This window comes from Rana temporaria, chromosome 5 (genome assembly GCF_905171775.1).
Source record: "Rana temporaria chromosome 5, aRanTem1.1, whole genome shotgun sequence".
Taxonomy (NCBI): domain Eukaryota; kingdom Metazoa; phylum Chordata; class Amphibia; order Anura; family Ranidae; genus Rana; species Rana temporaria.
The window spans coordinates 355,798,469-355,816,660 of NC_053493.1; the positions used below are offsets into that span (position 1 = coordinate 355,798,469).

The window sequence follows — 18,192 nt, forward strand, 5'->3', positions numbered from 1 at the left end:
AGGGAACATGTATCAATGAAAAAAACGTTTTTTTCAGGAGCAGTGATTTTAATGATGCTTAAAAAAAAAAAATCCTTTAAATATTGCGGAGGCGGGTGTCTATAGTATGCCTGTGAAGTGGCACGTGTTTAGAACTATCCCTGCACAAAATGAGATTACTATAAGAAAAAAGAAATTTAAAAATGCTTGCGGCTTTAATGTAATGTCTGGTCCCTGCAATATGGATGAAAATCATTGCGAAAAATAGCACAGACAGTACACACACCACGTAGCTTTAGGTGCAAACTACAGAGCACACGGCCAGTACACACCAAGTAGCTTTAGGTGCAAACTACAGAGCACACGGCCAGTACACACCAAGTAGCTTTAGGTATCATCCGCTGACACCCGTAATCGTCCGCCTCCGCAAACATCCACATTTGCGGACGGAAGAAAATCCTATTTTTCTTCCGTCTGCCGGATCGGATGAACACGGACATACGGTCCGTGTTCGTCCGATCCCCCATAGGGGAGAGAACGGAGGAAAGACAGGGCGGTCCCTGCACAGTGTGTGGGGTCCGCCCTGTCAGCTGCCAGCTCAGCGGGGATTTTACGGAGGATCCCCGCTGAGCTTTTTTGGACACACGGGGCCGGATTCAGATAGGTTAGCGGATCTTTAGATCTGATTTATGATCCGCCGTCGCAAGTTTTTGAGGCAAGTGCTTAATTCAGAATCAGTATTCTGAATCCACTTACGCAAACAACGTAAAAATTCAAAACTCGGCGCGGGAATGACGACCATACTTAACATAGGATACCCCTCACATAGCAGGGGTAACTATATGCCGGAAAAAGCCGAACGCAAGCGACGTAAAAAAAATGCGCCGGGCGATCGTTCGTTTCTGAATCCGCGGAAATCCTCATTTGCATATTCGTTGCGTGTAAAAAACGAAACGCCACCTAGAGGCCAGCGGGAGATTGCAGCCTAAGATCCGACGGTGTAAGATCCGACGGTGTAAGTCACTTACACCTGTCGGATCTTAGGGAGATCTATGCGGAACCTGATTCTATGAATCAGCCGCGTAGATCCGACCGTCGGAACTCAGAGATACAATGGCGTATCAGGAGATACGCCGTCGTATCTCTATCTGAATCCGGCCCACAGAGCAGATCATTACTGATCCGCCCGTGTGAAGGGGCCCTAAGTTTTTATGATGGCAATTTGCATATATTACAGAATGTTATGAAGAGTGATCAGATGAATTTCAATTAATTGAAAAGTCCCTCTTTGCCATGAAAATTAACTTAAGGTGTTACTAAACCTAAAAACGTTTTTTTTACCTTAATGCATTGTTTGTAGTAAAACTAGTTTTCAGTTTCTCTTTGCCCCCCCCCCCCCCTCCCTGTGTGAAGGGGAAGAGAGAGAAGAAGAGATCAGAACTGTGCACGGCTCAATTCTTCAGTTTTTCCTCTTTACACATCATTCAAGCAGCAGGAGCCATTGGCTCTTTCTGCTGTCAATCACATGAAGTGAAGAGGAAGTGGAGGCGGCTCCATATACACACAGGTCGGGAGCGCGCAGACCACGCTTCTCCCCATAGCAAGCGGCTGGCTATGGTAGTCTTAAAAAGAAGAGGCGGAGCCAATATTGTTGCCACTCGGTGCAATTCCACTGCACAGAGCAGGTAAGTATAACATGTTTGTTATTTTAATAAAAAATATATATTTGACATTAATCCCATTAAAACATTTCCACTGCATTTGTGAAGAAGGTTTCAGGGCGCCCAAGAAAGTCCAGCAAGCGCCAGGACCGTCTCCTACAATTGATTCAGCTGCGGGATCGGGGCACCACCAGTGCAGAGCTTGTTCAGGAATGGCAACAGGCAGTTGTGAGTACATCGGCACACACAGTGAGGCAAAGACTTTTGGAGGATGGCATTATGCAGCACCTTGTCATAGGAGAAAAGTGATAACTAAAAAAACATCCTCTGAAACAAAAAACAAACAAACAAAAAAACATCCTGAGAGAGCAACTTCTCCCAACCATCCAGGAACAGTTTAGGGACAAACAATGCCTTTTCCAGCATTATGGTGCACCTTGTCATAAGAGAAAAGTGATAGCTAATTCGCTTGGGGAACAAAACATTGACATTTTGGGCAGCATACACGTGGGTTGGCCCTGCCTCCATAACTACCCAATAGGACCCCCCCTATAAATTTCAGCTGTGGGCTTCCAGCCATCCAGCCATGTTCCGTAACTAGCCTACTCCAAGCATTGGGAGGGACTCCTGCTGCCATGGAGCTTATCAGGAAAGGAAAATTAAGTTAAGTATTTGATAATTAATTTTCCGTTTTCCTGACATGCTCCATGGCAGCATACGTGTGGGAAATAACTCGCCAAACACACCTGGGCGGGCAAAATGCTGAGGCAAGAAAACAAATTCATTTAACACTGTCAACTGACAGCACTTGTAAACCAAAATTCAGTGAAGATAAGGCAGCCAGTTCAACACAATAGTGGAAAACAAACGTATTAATAGATGACTACGAAGCCGCTCTGCATATAACTTCAGGTGCGAAGTGACGTGAGGCTGCCCAAGAAGTCGAAATGCTCCAGGTTGAGTTTGCAGACACTGCCTCTGGAGGAGCCAAGCCCTTGGCTTTGTATGCCCTCTGGATGTACTGAAATATCCAGGCCGCAATGGATCTGATTGAGGCCCGTTTTCCTTTGTTATTTCCATGAAGAAGAATGAAAAGAAAATCTGTTTGTCTGAAAGATTCTGTCATTTCCAGGTATTGACTTAATGTGTGACCCACATCAAGGGGATGAATACTTTGATCTTCAGATGTCCCAAAAGTTCCTGATTTTCATGAAAAATGGATGTAACTTTAGGATTTGAGCCCAGCATAGGAATTAATACTGCTCTATCTGGAAAGAAGGTCAAGAATGGTTCTTTTGAACCCAGATTTCTGATGTCAGAGACTCTTTAGCTAAAGTGACCGCTACTAGAAAGACAGTCTTGAGAGTAAGATCCTTAGCTGATAGTGGTTTATCCGGATCAGAGCTGATCGTGGTAAGAGAGTCCAGGACAAGAGGCAGATCCCATTTGGGGAACCTCGGTTTTCTCTGGGGTCTAAGCCGGATAGCACCCTTGAAGAACTGGCGAACCAAGGGATGATTGGCCCAAGAGATTCCTGTAAACGCAGAGATGGCTGAGATTTGTACTCGGAGTGAACTGATTGCTAAAGGCAAGTCCCAACCTGTTTGTAAGAAACTAAGTATATCTTGGACCTCTGGGGAACTGCAAGAGTTAGCTCTGGAAGACATATGATCTGTAAATTTTCACCAGATACGTTCGTAAACTTTTTTTAGTGCTATTTCTTCTAGCGTTAAGAAGAGAAATGGCTTCTTCTGGACATCCTAATGCTTCAAGCCTTCCCCTTAAAGCGGAGTTCCAACCACAATTAGCATTTTTTAAATGTATGTCCTTTCATCCTGCGTTTTTTTTATATAAATCCAGTCAGTTACTATTTTACAATCCGCCACCGATCCGCATAGATATGCAAAAAAGACAGTTGATAAAACTATGTCTACACCGTTGTCATTTTGCTTGTGGGCATTGTGAAGCCTACAAGCACTTACTTCCTGGAAGTCTTGGATGGGGAGTGATAATTGGACAGCGCACTGCATCCTGGGAAATGATGACACACATTTCCCAGGAGCATTAGAGGGAGATGATGTCAGAATCCTAGGTGCTTTCAAAGGAAGATTTCGTGGGACCGCATAGCAACAGGCATTTCCAGATGAGTAAAACAAATTTTTTTTATTTTTTTTTTACTTTTTTAGGTCTAATGAGCACAATAATGAAAAAAAAATTTGGGATGGAAACTCCACTTTAAGAACCACACCCTGAGGTGCAGATGAGCTGGACATGGGTGCAACATTATGCCCTGAGAGAGGAGATCCGGTCTGAGAGGAAGAGGGATTGAGTCCCGGTAACCGAGAAGCATTAGGAGGGAAAACCATGGCCTGTTGGGCCAAAATGGAATCACTGCTAGGATTTCTACATCCTCTGATCTGAGACGGCGAAGAAATTGAATCACAGGTACTGTTGGAAAGGCATATGCTATGCTGAATTTCCATTGATATGTGAGAGCGTCTATCCCATAGGCTTGGGGATCCCGGAACCTCGAATAATACTTGATCAACTTGTGGTTGCATAGGGACGCAAACAGATCCACTTTTGGGGACACTCCTAGTGTTAAAAGCCAATGGAGCACTTATATGTGTAGAGACCATTCGTTGTTGTACAATTGGATTCGTGATAGAAAGTCCGCTTGAACATTCTGGACCCCCGAAATGTACACTGCCGAGATGTTGGCTAGGTTCTTCTGGGCCAAATTCATAATTGGCTCTACCTCGCGGAGTAAGGACCAGCTGCAGGTTCCACCCTGCTTCCTTATCTAAGCAACAGTGGTGGTGTTGTCCAGCCTGAGCATCACAGAGGAGTCTGTTAATAGATGGCGGAAGGATTTGAGCGCCTGAAAGGCAGCTCCAGTATGTTGGATACAGTTCCTTGAGATGGTATGCTCCACCTGCATTGGGCTATTTCTGTCAGGCAATGAGCGCCCCAGCCCTGATTGCTGGCATCTGAGGTTATTGTAACCCAAGTGATGGGACAGATCAAATAACAATTGCGGAGATTCTTCCCCTGAAGCCACCACAGAAGAGACTCTCTCATGGGTTGAGTGAGCATGATGCGTTGACTCTTGCTGGGGAAGTCCCATTGTTGGAGAAACCCTTTTTGGAATGGGCGAGTGTGCCACTGAGCCCACTTCACCATAGGAATGGTGGCTGCCATGGTGCCAATTACCTTAAAACATTGAAGAGCAGATAAGTGAGGAGCAGCAAGTGTTGCGCGTATCCTGTCCTGGATTGTTACAATATTCTCTTTGGGCAATGAAATGGTGCCTTCTATTGTGTTGAGCAGCAAGTGTTGCGCGTATCCTGTCCTGGATTGTTACAATATTCTCTTCGGGCAATGAAATGGTGCCTTCTATTGTGTTGAAGAGGGCACCTAGAAACACCAGAGATTGTGTTGGAACAAGATGACTCTTCTCCAAATTCAATAGCCATCCGAATTCTTGGAGAGTGGCAATTACTAGTTCCCTGTGTTCCAGGAGTTGACTTCTGTCTTGAGCTAGAAGTAAGAGATCGTCTAGGTAGTGATGAAGATGAACTCCTTTCACTCGGAGGAGAGCCACAACGGCTAACAGAACTTTGGAGAACACCCGTTGGCTGGTCGGCAAGCAGTTAAAATCACTGCTCCCGAAAAAACTTCAGTTTTTAAAACGTTTTTTTTTGCATTGATACATGTTCCCTGGGGCAAGACCCAGGTCCCCAAACCCGTTTTAGGACAATAACTTGCATATTAGCCTTTAAAATTAGCACTTTTGAATTCAAACGTTCGAGTCCCATAGACTTCAATGGGGTTCTAAAGTTTGCACGAACGTTCGGTCCGTTCGAAGGTTCTGGTGCGAACCGAACGGGGGGGGGGATGTTCGGCTCATCCCTAATTACTACTAATGATACGGTTTTCTTCAGCAAATTCTCTATAGTCCCTTATCATCCCCTCCAATAATTTACCTACTATTGATGTTAGGCTGACTGGCCTGTAGTTTCCAGGAATATATCTATGAGCTTTTTTGAATATTGGTACCACACTGGCATTTCTCCAATCAGCTGGTACCATTCTTGTCAGTATCTGGTTCTGGTGATTTATTTGTGTTGAGCTTATCTAGTCTTTCCTTGACTCCAGCCTCTGTTAGCCTCGAGGGTACATCCTGTGATGTGCTACTAACAATACTGGTGTGGTAAGTATACCCCATTACAGTTGCTTTCTCTGTCATTTGTAACCATCCTCACTTCATCATCTTTTATGTGGGCAATGTGCTCTGATTTCACTTTTTTACTGTTATTATATCTAAAGAAATCTGTGTGATTTTTACTCTCCTCTGCTATGTGTCTTTCATGGTCTTTTTTAGCCACCCTGATTTTGTTATTTTTATTTCATCCCTTGTAGTATTGGAATGCAGACAATGCCCCCTCCGCTTTATATTTTTTAAAGGCAATTTTGTTTCTCTCTAATAAGAATTTTGACGTTACGGTTTAGCCACCCAGGTTTAATCTTCGCTCCTTTATATTGATTTCCCATTGGAATGCCCCTTTGCTTAGTATGTTCCTAAAGCATTCCCATTTTTCCTCAGTGTTGAGCACAGTTCAGAAAAGTTTGCTCTTTTGAAATTTAGAGTTTTTGTGCTACCCTCATGTCTCCTTTTCCTATGATTTACGCTAAATGTGTTCATCCTGTTATCGCTAGATCCCAAGTTGTCCTGTAGTTTGTAATTAATAAATCTAGCAATGCATTCTTTATAGTTTGAGAATTCACCAATTGAGACCTGAAGTTGTCCTGTAAGACATTTATGAAATGACGGGCCTTTAATGGGTAAGCTTTCCCCTCTGCCCAGTCGATATCGGGTTAATTGAAGTCCCCCATTATGATGACATTTACCTGCCTCACTACCATTTCTAACTGTGATAGGAGGTCCATCTCCTCCTCTTTCTTCAGGTTGGGGGGCCTGTAACATACCCCCAATATTAATTTTCCACTTACTACTTCTCTTTGGAGTTCTACCCACACGGATTCCATCTCTCCCTTCATTCCAGTCACAATGTCACTCCTCTCTCCCACCCTTACATTATTTTTCATATACCTTCCCTGTCTTTCCGATACAAGAAATACCCCTTTGCCAGCCAGTCGTGAGAGTTTTCAAACCAAGTTTTTATTATTCCCACAAAGTCTAAGTCCTCCTTGTGTAATAGCAGCCCCAGTTCCTCCTTTTTTATTAGCTAGGCACCAGGCATTTGTGTATACTCCTCGCAATGTTGTATGAGTGCATATTAATTTCTCCTTAAGTTTTCTCTTGTTTTGTTTTTGATTTGACCACTCATTTACCCCCAGGGTTAGATGTTACAGCTATATTGTCACTACAGACTCCACTATTACCCTCTGTCCTTTGCTTACTGCTGGCTGTCACCTCCTTTGACCCCTCCCCTTTTAAAAGCCCCTCCAACTTTGTGTACGGTTTTACTAACATGTCAAAGTTTAAAAATTGTGCTTAGGCATTTAAATTTGTTATACCCTTAGGCGCGAAGTGGTTAATCTTCTGGGTATAATGATGCCCAATAAGGGGGAGAACTGCAGGGAGATGAGTTGAGATTGGAGTTGGTTATTACCAATTCTAAGTTTCTCATTCTCACATACACTCTGTTTAAATATGCTTCTACATATCCAAGAAAAAATGTAGTCGGCAACTCCAGAATCCCATGAAAATCTTTATTTTCGACATAAAGGTCAAGATTAAAAAACAGCTGACGTGTTTCGGCAGACAGCCTTGTTCACAGCATTTATTAATACTTATATATATTTTGCAGATTTGCTCAGATCTAAAAAAGCAGGGAACAGATGTGATGTTCTTAGGCTGCTGTGGTATGTACAAATATATGATACAATAGAAGAGTATGATTTCTTTTTATATGGGAAATTAGCTGCATTTGTTTTACAGAATCTCTAAGGAAGTCCCTTCATTACTGCAACTGTGGAGCGGATGAGCAGATTTTCTTTAACTCTCTAAAGAGTGCACTGCATGTCATAAAAAAGGTATGTTTGTATATAAGAAATTTATGCCCCATTAATTCTTTTTCATTCATTGAGGGATACAGGGCAGGAGAGTTACTAAAACTGATGCACATGGAAATTGGTGCAGCTGTGCATAGTAACCAATCAGCTTCTGGGTTTTATTGTCAAAGCTTAAAGTGAGTGTTATTTTTAACAAACATGTTATACTTATGTAATCTGTGCAGTGGATTTTTAGAGTAGCAAGGATCCTCCTCATCTTGGGTCCCTCTTTGGTACGTCTGGCCCCTCCCTCCTGTTGAGTGCCCCCACAGCAAGCATCTTGCTATGGGGGCTCCCAAACCCAGCCACAGTGCAGTGTGTGCATTCAGACATGGGGGCCACGGCCCAGCCCACCCCCCTTTCCCTATTGGCTGACTGACTTTGATTGACAGCAGCGGGAGCCAGTGGTGCTGCTGTTTTGTCTCAGCCAATCAGGATTGCTGAGGCCCTCATGAACATCACTGTATAGAGATGGGGTTTAGGTAAGTATTAGGGGGTGCTGGTGCACACAGAAGGTTTTTTATCTTAATGCATAGCATGCATTAAGATAAAAAACTTTCTACCTTTACAATCACCTTAATTGAACAAGCTGACGTTAGGAGGTGATTGGTTCCTATGCACAGCTGAACCAGATTCTGTGTGCACCAGTTTTAGTAAATCTCCCACAGCAAGTGATTAATTGGACACATGGGCAAAAAAAAATTGTAGGTCAACCCAGGATAGCCCCTCCAACAACTAGCATGTCTCAGCTTTTTGCTAGTGTCCTAAATGTATGGTGGTCTTTTTTTCTTTTTTAGGAAAAGTGTAACTATTTTGCAGGTAGCAATTTTTTCTTCCTTTTTTTTCTCCTCGTCATTAGTCTTCTCTTCATCACTTTAAAGCTGATGGGGCAGATCCACAGAGATCTGCACTGGCGCAGCGTATGGGAGATACGCTATGCCGCTGTAACTTACTTGTTTAAACTTCGAATCCACAAAGAATTCACGCCGTAAGTTACGGCGGCGTAGTCTATCTCTCGCGGCGTAAGGGCGCCTAATTCAAATCGGTGAGTAGGGGGCGTGTTTCATTTAAATGAAGCGCGTCCCAGCGCCGAATGAACTGCGCATGCGCCGTCCCTAAATTTCCCGCAGTGCATTGCGCTAAATGACGTCGCAAGGACGTCATATTTTTTAACATAGACGTGAATTACGTCCATCCCGATTCACGGACGACTTGCGCAAAAAAAAAAAATCAAAATAAATGCGGGAACGACGGCCATACTTAACACGGCAAGTCTAACTATACGCCGCAAAACAGCAGCTTTAACTATACGCCGGAAAAAGCCGACGACGTAAGAGAATGCGACGGGATGACTCGAAATTAGTCGATTAATCGATAAAAAAAAATAAAAAGATTAATCGAACACAAAACTTTTGATCAGTAACAGCCCTAATATAATGTGTACATGTATATATTGTGACAGGAAGTCAGGTAAATCTATGGGTGTTATCACAGATGGGACATACATTTCTGCCTTGTTTAGACAATACACCAATTGTTATTAGGCGTCTGCTGCAAATGTAGCCAGAAAAGGTCTAAGGGCGTTGGAAAACTTCAGCTGTTCAGAATGAGGCAATTAAGGCCTCTATAAGTAATCCAGAGGATTACCACTGATTTGCTGCATCCTGAGGCTTTCTGAGTGAAGGAAAGCAGTAGCTGAAAGTCTTCTGAGGAGGTGAGGAGGATTGATTTTGTGATAAAAATCAAAAGACTATTGTTTTTCTGCTGTATGACCAGCAGTGTCTGCCCAGCACTAGGCTGTGCCAGACTCCATAGATAGGTTCCTGTGTGGTGAAGGTAGACGCCCCAAGTGGCCAGGGTTTATTTTATGTTTGATTTTGTTTATGCTGTTTAGATGCTTGCACTTGTTTCCAGCAAGATGGAAGAATAAACCAAAAATCTTTGTTTTCAACCGTCTTCGACTGCCTGTCTGTATAAATTCAGTGTGTGGTGAACCCATCCAAGGGGTCACACACCCCGCTACCGAGCTAACCCCTTACACATGGTGGAGTGCCGCGGGCAGTTAAAGTAAACCCAAAATGGAGGAGATACTGAAACAGCTGGCTATAGCAAATGCAAATCAACAGCAGATGAATGCAGGTTTGCCGCAGAGCATTGCAGCTCAACAACAGGCTCACGCAGCTCAACAACAGGTTCACCAAAAAAGCATTGCAGCTCAACAACAGGTTCACCAAGAGAGCATTGCAGCTCAACAACAGGCTCACCAAGAGAGCCTTGCAGCTCAACAACAGGCTCACCAAGAGAGCATTGCAGGCTTGGAACAGAGACACCAGCAGCAAATTGAGGCCATCGTGAAACAGCTTCAGAGACAGCAGACCGAGGCTGGGAGTCAGGCCAGTAACATACCGACTTTTCGGGTAAGACACTTATTGCCAAAGATGACTGCAGATGAGGACCCTGAGATGTTTCTGACCACGTTTGAGAGAGCAGCAGAAATAGAGAGTTAGCCTAAAGAACAGTGGGCTTGACTAGTGGTCCCCCTATTTTCTGAAGAAGCCCAAAAGGCATATTTTGATTTGGAGCTTGCAGACGCAAAAAACTATGATCGATTAAAAGAGGAAATATTGGCACGTTTCGGTGTAACCCTGGATGTCCGTGCTCAGCGGGTCCACAATTGGAGTTATCAGCAGAGGAAGCCACCGTGGTTGCAGATGCATGACCTCATCCATTTGGCTAGGAAATGGCTGCAGCCAGAAACTCTGTCCGGACCAAAAATTTTGGAGCGAGTAGTCATGGACAAATTTCTTAGGTCTCTTCCTAACACCCTGCAGAAATGGGTGAACCATGGTGGTCCGGAAACCGCAGACAAACTTGTAGACCTGGTCAAAAGGTACCTAACAACAGAGAATTTGTCCTCTTCCACCAGAGACGCACAGACTTTTCACCCCAAGACCAGACCTTCCCCACCTATAGGTAAGACTGCATCAAGGGATGGGGGTGGAGAGAGGTACCAAGGAGCAACTAGAGGAATTATCGGGACTACTGCTAATATTTGGCGAGAGCGGCCTGGAAGACCCATCCCACAGGAGAGGACCAGAAGGTTGATTTGTTACCGTTGCCGGGAAGAGGGACATGTAGTAGCGGTTTGCCCAGCGGGTGATGAACCCATGCAGTGTGACTTTCTGACAGAGAGACGACAGTCCCTTTTTGCAACCACATGCACTGCAGTAAAAGGAAATGAGAAACCTTTATATAGAATGTGCTTAGATGGTAAAAATGTTGTGGTATTGTTGGATTCAAGTAGCCTGGTCACCTTAGTGAAAAGTGATCTAGTGGTGGGAAAAACCTTACATCCGAGGAAAATGGCTGTAGTTTGTGTACATGGGGACGCTCCAGAATATCCGGTGACTACGGTTTCCTTTGAAACCTCCCTCGGTAACTTGTGTCACCAGGTGGGTTTAGTTCCCAACTGCCACATGACGCCATTGTGGGAAGGGATTTCCCAAAATTCTGGGAACTCTGGCACTGCCCAGATTCCCCAGTAGGTGGTTCTTCTGAGTCTGAACCATCTACTCCAGAAACCTATAACTGTGAGGATTCTCCTGAGTTTCCATTCTCAGTATTAGCAGGGGAAACACCAGTCCCTAGGGAGGAGCCTGCTACCTCAAAAGAGGAACAGCGGCCGATAGGGTTCGATGACCTCGAGGTGCACAGAGAACATTTTGTCACTGAGAAATTAAGGGACCCCACATTGCTAAAAGCCCGGTAGAATGTAGTGAAGATAGATGGGGAGTTAGTTAACCCTGATGAGAGGGTTACCCTCCCTTACTTCATTATTGAAAGGGACCTGTTATATCGAGTGTCACAGAGGATAGAGGACACCATTGAGCAACTGGTAGTGCCTAAACCGTACCGCAAGATGGTTTTGGAACTGGCCCATGGGCACATTCTTGGGGGACATTTGGGAGCAGAAAAAACCCGGAAGAGGATCACCCAGAGGTTTTATTGACTGGGGATCACTAAAGAAGTGGAATTGTACTGCTCTTCCTGTCCAGTGTGTCAGATTACCTCACCCATGCCACATTTCCGCAGTCCGTTGGTACCCCTGCCCATTATCGAGGTCCCTTTTGAGAGGATCGCCATGGACTTGGTTGGCCCCTTACTGAAGTCCACTAGGGGGCACCAGCATATCTTGGTAATAATGGACTATGCCACCCGGTACCCAGAAGCGATTCCTCTCCGAAACACCTCTGCTAAAACAATTGACAGAGTTATTTCAGGTTTTCAGCCGTGTGGGTCTTGCTAAGGAAGTACTAACTGACCACGGCACCCCGTTTATGTCTAGGGTGACCAAAGAACTTTGTAAACTCCTGAAAGTGACCCAATTACGTACATCAGTATATCACCCTCAAACAGACGGGTTAGTGAAAAGGTTTAATAAAACCTTAAAACAAATGTTGAGGAAGGTGGTGGCTAAAGACGGAAAGAATTGGGATTATCTGCTCTCTTATCTGATGTTTGCAATAAGAGATGTTCCCCAATCGTCCACAGGGTTCTCTATGTTTGAGCTACTGTATGGGAGGCACCCCCGGGGGGCCTACTGGACATTGCCAGGGAAACATGGGAGAGTGAGAGTTCCCCTCATCGAAGTGTGATTGAACATGTGGCCCAAATGCAAGATAGAATTGCCCAAGTGATTTCGATTGTGAAGGAACATTTAGCCCAAGCCCAATTGGCTCAACAAAGGATTTACAATCGTGGGGCCCAGGTCCGTTCCTTTGCACCTGGTGATAGGGTGTTGGTGCTGGTCCCCACGGTCGAAAGTAAATTCCTAGCCAAATGGCAGGGTCCATATGAAGTGTTGGAAAAAACAGGAGTGGTGAATTATAAAATTAGCCAACTGGGAAGACGAAAACCTGAGCAGCTCTATCACGTGAACTTGCTGAAACCATGGAAGGATAGAGAATCCTTGGTCGCTAAGACTACCCGATTTTCTGCTCCATTTAACCTGGCTGTCCCTGAAGTTGGGATAGCAGAGACTCTATCCAAAACTCAGAAACAGGAGGTTAAAGAATTTGTGCACCGTAATAAGGAGAAGTTTTCAGACCTGCCAGGTTGGGTCTCCGGAGTTGAACATGACATTATCACCACACCAGGGGATAAGGTCAAGTTGAAGCCTTATAGAATTCCAGAAGCCCGGCAAGAGGCAATTCGCCAGGAAGTAAAAAATATGCTTGAGCTGGGGGTGATAGAAGAGTCAAATAGTGATTGGTCCAGTCCCATTGTCTTAGTGCCCAAACCAGATGGAAGTTGACGGTTTTGTAATGACTTTCGCCGCCTGAATCAAATCACTAAGTTTGACACCTATCCTATGCCCCGCATAGATGAACTGATTGATCGCCTAGGCACTACCCGGTACATGACAACGTTAGACCAAGGGTTATTTGCAAATTCCTCTCTCGGAGTCGGCCAGGGAAAAAACAGCATTTGTAACTCCAGACGGATCTTTCCAATATCGGAGGATGCCTTTTGGGTTACAAAATGCTCCCGCCACATTCCAACGCACCATGGATAAGACCCTTCGGCCTCATCGAGCCTATGCTGCTGCATACCTCGATGACATTGTCATCCACAGTGAGGATTGGGAATCACACTTGCCAAAAGTTCAGGCTGTGTTGGATTCCATCTAGAAAGCCGGGTTTACAGCCAATCCAAAAAAATGTACCCTTGGGCTAGAAGAGGCGAAGTATCTGGGGTATACCATTGGAAGAGGTCTAATCAAGCCCCAAATAAACAAAGTTGAGGCTATTCAGGATTGGCCCCGTCCCACCAACAAGAAACAGGTTTGTGCATTTTTGGGGATCGCGGGCTATTATCGCCGATTTATCCCCCATTTTGCCTCACAGGCTGCTCCCCTGACCAATTTGACGAAAGGGAAGGAGTCTGTAATGACCAAATGGACTCCCGAAGCAGAAACAGCTTTTCAGGCTTTAAAACAGGCCTTATGTAGTCAGCCAGTTTTAAATTCGCCTGATTTTTCACAGGACTTTGTGGTTCAGACAGATGCGTCAAATGTGGGCTTAGGAGCTGTACTGTCCCAGATTATCAAAGGGGAGGAACACCCTGTTATGTGCCTCAGCCGAAAGTTGAAGGCCCATGAGGAGAATTATGCAACCATTGAGAAAGAATGTTTGGCGGTGAAAATGGGTTTGGATTCTCTCCGGTACTACCTTGTGGGTAGACAGTTTGAACTGGTGACGGATCATGCCCCATTGAAGCCCCATTGAAGTGTATGGCACAGAACAAAGAGACCAATAGGAGAATAAATAGGTGGTTCCTGGCCCTCCAGGAATTTAGTTTTGTGGTAATGCATCTCCCCGGTGCTAAAATGGGGAATGCAGATGGGTTGTCCCGAGTGCATGCCTGCCTGGCAACCTGTGTCCCAACCCTAGGGTTGAAACAAGAGGGGGGGTTTTTGACAGGAATTCAGGTAAATCTGTGGGTGTTGTCACAGACAGGACATACATTTCTGCCTTGTTTAGACAATACACCAATTGTTATTAGGCGTTGGCTGCAAACGTAGCCAGAAAAGGTCTAAGGGCGTTGGAAAACTTCAGCTGTTCAGAATGAGGCAATTAAGGCCTCTATAAGTAATCCAGAAGATTACCACTGATTTGCTGCATCCTGAGGCTTTCTGAGTGAAGGAGAGCAGTAGCTGAAAGTCTTCTGAGGAGGTGAGGAGGATTGATTTTTCTGTGTGATAGAAATCAAAAGACTATTGTTTTTCTGCTGTATGACCAGCAGTGTCTGCCCAGCACTAGGCTGTGCCAGACTCCATAGATAGGTTCCTGTGTGGTGAAGATAGACGCCCCAAGTGGCCAGGGATTATTTTATGTTTGATTTTGTGCATGCTGTTTGGATGCTTGCACTTGTTTCCAGCAAGATGGAAGAATAAACCAAAAATCTTTGTTTTCAACCGTCTTCGACTGCCTGTCTGTATAAATTCAGTGTGTGGTGAACCCATCCAAGGGGTCACACACCCCTCTACCGAGCTTACCCCTTACAATATATATATATATATATATAATGTGTGTGTGTATATACATGTATATATAATGTGTGTGTGTGACATCTCGGTGTTTCAGTGAATTTCTGGTGCTGTAATCTCGTAAAGTCTCACGAGATTCCAGTATCAGGGGCCGTTCTCCACTGTTTGAAGCGTTGGTAGATCTCTTCATTCCTCCAAGGGTGAAGCGATCTACTCCGCTTCATAAACTGGCACACAGAGGAGAAAAATCTCCTCCGTGAATGCCGGAGAACGAAGCAGTGAATATATTTCACTGCTTCATAAAAGGACACCTTATTCACTTGGATTCTTCACTTGATTTATTTATATTTTGTGGCATAATTTTTGTTGATTTTATTTATTGTTGTGTTTGAGCGCAGCGCTGTTTTTACTATTTTACTAGGAAGGTTTGGTTTATTGACCTTTTAGTGCTAGCTGATGTTTTCTTTACTTTTTCTGCTAAGCACTGACTTTTCATTTTTCACCTCCCTTGACCTACTGCTATGTAGGCTCTGTATTGGATTCAGATTTGGGGGTTTTGCATCCAGTTAAGTATACAAAAGTCAATGTTTGTGGAATCAGTCTGAGATAATAAGGTTTTATGACATTGAACGTTGTCATGCTGGAATTAGTCACTTGAGTATACTGTAAGTGCATGGTCAGCAGAAATATTTGGGTATACTATGGCATTCAAATGGTGCTGAATTGGAATTAGGGGGCCTAATATGTACCAAGAAAACATTTCCGAATCCATTACAAGCCTTTGTCACAAGGCTAGGTAGATCCTTGGATTCTTGCCAGATTTTGAGGTTTCCATCTGTCAGTCACAGCAAAAACAGGTTCTGGAAATAGTGGACGTTGTCTGCATGCAGTGTTCTTGTTTCCAGAAAATGGGCAAGTGCCCGCTCACCAATCCTGCGGTCAAGGCCAAGCAAGATATCCTGGAACAGGCAGGCTCTTCAGGTAACCCAACTGGCTACCTCACAACTGGAACACTTCAAGCTGTCGGTACAGGTGCCTCTAAAGATGCGCCTGAGATCCCCTCTCAGGCATGATGTCCCTGACTGGCCATGGATGCTTGGAAGGATGGTACGCCAACCAGGGACACAATACCTCTCCCCTGGGTCTGGTCTTCTCCTTGCCTCATGGTGTCTGTTCCCAGGCAGACAAGATGGTGTCCTTTTCTCTCCCTAATTCCAAAAGCATGCTGGGATTTGTAGTCCTGTTCCCATAGAAGGCTATAAGGCATCTATGTCAGGGACCACATATCTACAGCAGCTCTGGATGGTGATTGGCTCTTCTCCCTCTGCTAATGAGGATGCAGGGGAGGGAGCAAAACGGATAGCTGGGTCTGTGCCAACACCGCTTGCATAAAGTATAGAGGAGGCGAGGGAGCTGACAGGAGCTGACAGGCTCTCTCTCCCCCTGAGAGCCTAAAAAACTGGCAGGCGGACCTGAACGGCCTCCCGTGTGAAAGAGCCCTAACTCTGATAAAAGCTTAAAAATGCAGAAAAACTAGGCTATTCTGCATTTATCAGCGTTTTTGAGCCTTAAAGAAAAAAAGAAAAAACAAAAAAGCACTACAGCTAAAAAAACGCTGAAAAACGCTACTGCAAAACCGCTGCACAACTCATTCTACAGCTACAGCTTTCTACAGCTAACGCTACTGGCGTTTTTGTAACGTCTAGTGTTCATGAAGCCTAAGTGGTGCTGCCAGTTCAGTTAAAATGAATGGACTACCTTAATAAAGGGCGTCTTAACATATGGTAATGAATTTCCTTAACACAAAATGTAAATGTGCGCTTAATGTTTTCCTTTGTTGCAGGACCATGGACCAAATTCAGAGGGACTTGAATTACCCGTCATATAGGACCTTAAGAGGCACTCTGTACGACTAAAGATTTTTTTGTATTTTTTTGTATTTTTTATTTTATTTTTCTCTATTTTTGCTTTGAAATACGTAATTTAGATGCATTTAATCATTTACTGGCTAAACTGATGCTAGGAATATAAATCTCTTTAGATATGATTTACAAGACAACCTGCCATGTACCAGACATAAATATTACTGTTAATTATGTCATGCAGAAGAGAGAAAAATTCTTAACTCTTAATTATGGCTGTCTATTCAGACTTGTGAGCCTTGGCTACACAGGTACATGGTATCTTTTCTGTTGCACAGCTAAACGTGCTCCCCTGGTGCTTACACAATGGACTTCCAATGCCTTTCATCATCGCCACATTCTGCAGATTGTACAGTGCTTTGTTTTTTTGTTTTTTTAAACTCTAGACAATACTTTTTGTTTTAAATTTGGATAGAGTGGTGAAGGATCAAAACCTGTGGCAGGCTTTTATTGTTGTGTTCCTATTTTCTTGATGGAAAGATTTTTCTTCACTTTCTGTTTTAAAAAGTGGAAATTAGTGGACATCTTCCAATCCATAATAAGGGGAAATCCCATGTTTACACCTTTCACTGGAACAAGTATCCCCGGTGGAAGAATTCCCCCCATCTCCTGTTCTGAGTAAAACTGTAGAATTTTTCGAGTTAACTTCACTTTTATTGCAGTACAAATGGTCACAATAATAAATATTGAGGATGGATAACTTCAAAACATAAACAGCAATAAAAACCTGTAATGCCATGTACACACAATCGGATTTCTGATGGAATAAAATCCGATGGATTTTTTCGTCGGAAATCCAATGAAGCTGACTTTCATCAGTCTTGCATACACACTATCAGACTAAATTCTGACCGTGCCAAAACGAGGAGCCGAAAAAATTGAAGTTCAATGCTTCCGAGCATGCGTCAACTTGATTCTGACTATGCATGGATTTTTCTCCGATGGAGTTCCACACAGACAATCGGAATTTACTATTTTTTTTTTTGTCATCGTAAAAAATGTAAAACATGTTCTATTGTTTTACACCGATGGAAAAAAGACAGATGGGGCCCACACATGATCGGTTTGTCAGAGGAAAAAAGTCCATCGGACTGTTTTCATTGGATAAGCCGATTGTGTGTACGTGGCATTAGAGTCTCTAATCATCAACCTCTTCCTAACAAGAAAATATTAGGGCTGAAGGTTCAATTTACATTTCAAGTGTTAAAATAACTTGTATTAAATAAAACAATACAAGTAAAAATTCAACATGGGATTTGTTTTTTTAATTCTTCAGAAAGTAGATGGCCATATATTAGTAATTCTAAGCTATCAAACTAAGGAGTTTATTTATAAAAGAATTGCTGTGTAAATTTATTTTTCCTTTGATTGCCAGCTACATCTAGTGGTCAGTATGCAGTATTTTCCTGATTGCAGTATGACAGGAAAATACCATATTATGGCCACTAGATGGAGCAAATGATCAGAGGACACATTATGGTTATTATTTGTGATGGCTGTGCAA

At 43.8% G+C, this 18,192-nt stretch overlaps 1 protein-coding gene across 1 annotated transcript in view; it reads left to right on the forward strand.

Annotated features, from left to right (window-relative positions):
• Nucleotides 1-17,473, forward strand: part of SLC26A7 (solute carrier family 26 member 7) — a 93,849-nt gene extending 76,376 nt beyond the window's left edge. Inside the window, exons 16-18 of the mRNA XM_040354619.1 lie at nucleotides 7,475-7,529; nucleotides 7,606-7,700; nucleotides 16,610-17,473. Coding sequence (XP_040210553.1) covers nucleotides 7,475-7,529; nucleotides 7,606-7,700; nucleotides 16,610-16,654 — 195 coding nt within the window. The 3' untranslated portion in view covers nucleotides 16,655-17,473. The remainder of the gene's footprint in view (nucleotides 1-7,474; nucleotides 7,530-7,605; nucleotides 7,701-16,609) is intronic.
• Nucleotides 17,474-18,192: the final 719 nt, after the last annotated feature.